The sequence below is a fragment of the Solanum tuberosum genome, unplaced genomic scaffold (assembly GCF_000226075.1).
Source record: "Solanum tuberosum cultivar DM 1-3 516 R44 unplaced genomic scaffold, SolTub_3.0 scf00007, whole genome shotgun sequence".
Taxonomy (NCBI): Eukaryota; Viridiplantae; Streptophyta; class Magnoliopsida; order Solanales; family Solanaceae; genus Solanum; species Solanum tuberosum.
Window position 1 is genome coordinate 2,639,150 of NW_006238933.1, and position 2,240 is coordinate 2,641,389.

General features: G+C 30.7%; 1 protein-coding gene across 1 annotated transcript in view; it reads right to left on the reverse strand.

Annotated features, from left to right (window-relative positions):
- LOC107060752 (Fanconi anemia group J protein-like) overlaps positions 1–1,892 on the reverse strand; it is a 5,755-nt gene extending 3,863 nt beyond the window's left edge. Inside the window, exons 1-2 of the mRNA XM_015309014.1 lie at positions 1,570–1,892; positions 1,463–1,528 (exon numbers count right to left, since the gene is read on the reverse strand). Coding sequence (XP_015164500.1) covers positions 1,463–1,528; positions 1,570–1,892 — 389 coding nt within the window. The remainder of the gene's footprint in view (positions 1–1,462; positions 1,529–1,569) is intronic.
- Positions 1,893–2,240: the final 348 nt, after the last annotated feature.

The following is a 2,240-nucleotide window of genomic DNA, read 5'->3' on the forward strand; positions in this document are numbered from 1 at the left end:
TCCCCTCCCAAAAAAAAAATTAAGTTTTTAAAAAAAAAAAAATATTTTCAATTTCAATTCAAAAATCATTTTCTACTTTCTAGTAAAATTAAAAGATATTTTCTCAAAAAAAAAATTCATTCATAAATCAAACACTAAAAAATATTTTCTACTCACCAACTAAACATGAAAAAATAAGTCAAATATCTATTTATTTTTCAGAAAAACATTTTTTAGAAAAGCATTTTCCTTCCTACCAAACACACCTGGATTAAAAAAAAAAACAGACCTGATTTTCAATACACAAATTCGAGCAATTCCCTGCCCTAACGTTTGTTGCTTGTTAAAAAGGTCTACATTCCCTCGCTAATGGAGTTAATATCTTAGATGGATACTCAATTTTGAATTGTTCATTTAGAAAGTCACTCAACTTTGAGTTGTTCTCTTAGAAAGTTACTCAACTTTGTTTTATAGCTTAAAAGTCACTCAACTATCGATGTTTCACTTTGAAAGTCACTCAACTATTGATATTTCACTTAGAAAGTCACTCAATCAATTTAAATATTTTTTTCATAAAATTTTATTGAAATTCATTTTTTATGTTAAACTACTTTTTTAAAGAAATAATAAGATATTTATTTTAATTATTTTGTTAATCCAAATTATTTAATAATAATTTTTTTGGAAAACGTACTGTAGCAATTGACCCAATAAAAAAACTTTTTCCGTTTTATCAATTATATAACTAGAATTAAATATGTTAAAAAATTATCCAAAAAAGAAGAAGTTGGAATTGATAAGAAGTACAATAAAAAATAAAGACGCACCACAGTACCATTTGTATAATAATTGAGTTTAAATAGATAGTGATACATGGGTGGCAAGAAATATGATATCATGAATAAATAGAGTAGTTGAGAGTTTTTAGGATTTTTAAAAATAGTTACTCCCTCCGTCCCATTTTATGTGATGTACTTTGATTTGGCACAAACTTTAAGAAAAATGGAAAGACTTTTAAAACTTGTGGTCCAAAATGAATGATAGAAATTTGTGTGGTTGTAAATCATTTCATTAAGGGTAAAAAAGACATTTTATAGGCAAATTGTTACTTAAAATAGAAATGTGTCATTCTTTTTGGGACTGACTAAAAAGGAAAGTGAGTCATATAAATTGGGACAGAGGGAGTAATTTTTTTTGTATTTTACAAAATTTAATGAAAAAAATAATTTAAATTAGTTGGGTGACTTTTTAAGTAAAATATCAATAGTTACGTGTCTTTTTAAGTGAACTATTAATAGTTGAGTGACTTTTGAATTATAAAACAAAGTTGAGTGACTTTTGAAGTGAACAACTCAAAGTTGAGTGACTTTCTAAGTGAACTGTTGAAAGTTGAGTGACCATCTGAGATATTAACTCCTCGCTAATGCCTAGGGTCTCTCTAAGGGTTCCATTTTATAAAGGATCCAGTAATATTGTATCTTACGACGCATAATAGATGGCAGGTATCTTGTTCGCATTATTTGCAGCAGGTGGCGCTGTATATGGGTTCCTGAAAACACCGAAAATGAAATCAATGGTTGATTATCTTACAAGTCGGTAAGAGCAGAACGAAATGAAGTACCTGAAGCTGGTGCTTGAGAATGTGAATTGTCCTTGAGACGTTGTTGCCAACTAAGAGCCGCACAAAGAAGGGCTAATGATTTTCCAATACCGGCAGGAACCTCGATCAGCGAGTGTAATGAACTAGCTGCCTCTGTTCTACAGAGTGTCCTCAGGACTATTCTAATGACGCCGATCTGTGGGAAGTAGGGCCTGTAAGGGAATTCCACAGAAACGCCCTCTATAACATATCCTGGTACGGGTTCATGCAATTGGATCACCGATGGCTGCAGACCACGAGAAGGAATCACCATTCCTGCACTGCATTAAGGGGCGGTTCGATTATTGGGTAGAGTTATGCAAATATTAATTATGCAGGGTTTACTTTATATAGGTATTAGTTATATAAGTTTTAGTTACATAGGGTTTAGTTATGCATGGTTTAGTTATATAGGTATCCGTATTAATTATGTAGAGTTTAGTTATGCATGTATTAATTATGTAAGTTTTAGTTATATAGGGTTTAGTTATGCAGATATTAGTTATGCGGGTATTAATTATGTATGTATTAGTAGTGTATGTATTATTTAATTATGTTGAGATTATAATAGGGAAAGGGCATAAATCCAACCCTAAAGTTGTCTCGAAAAGTCAGTTGCACG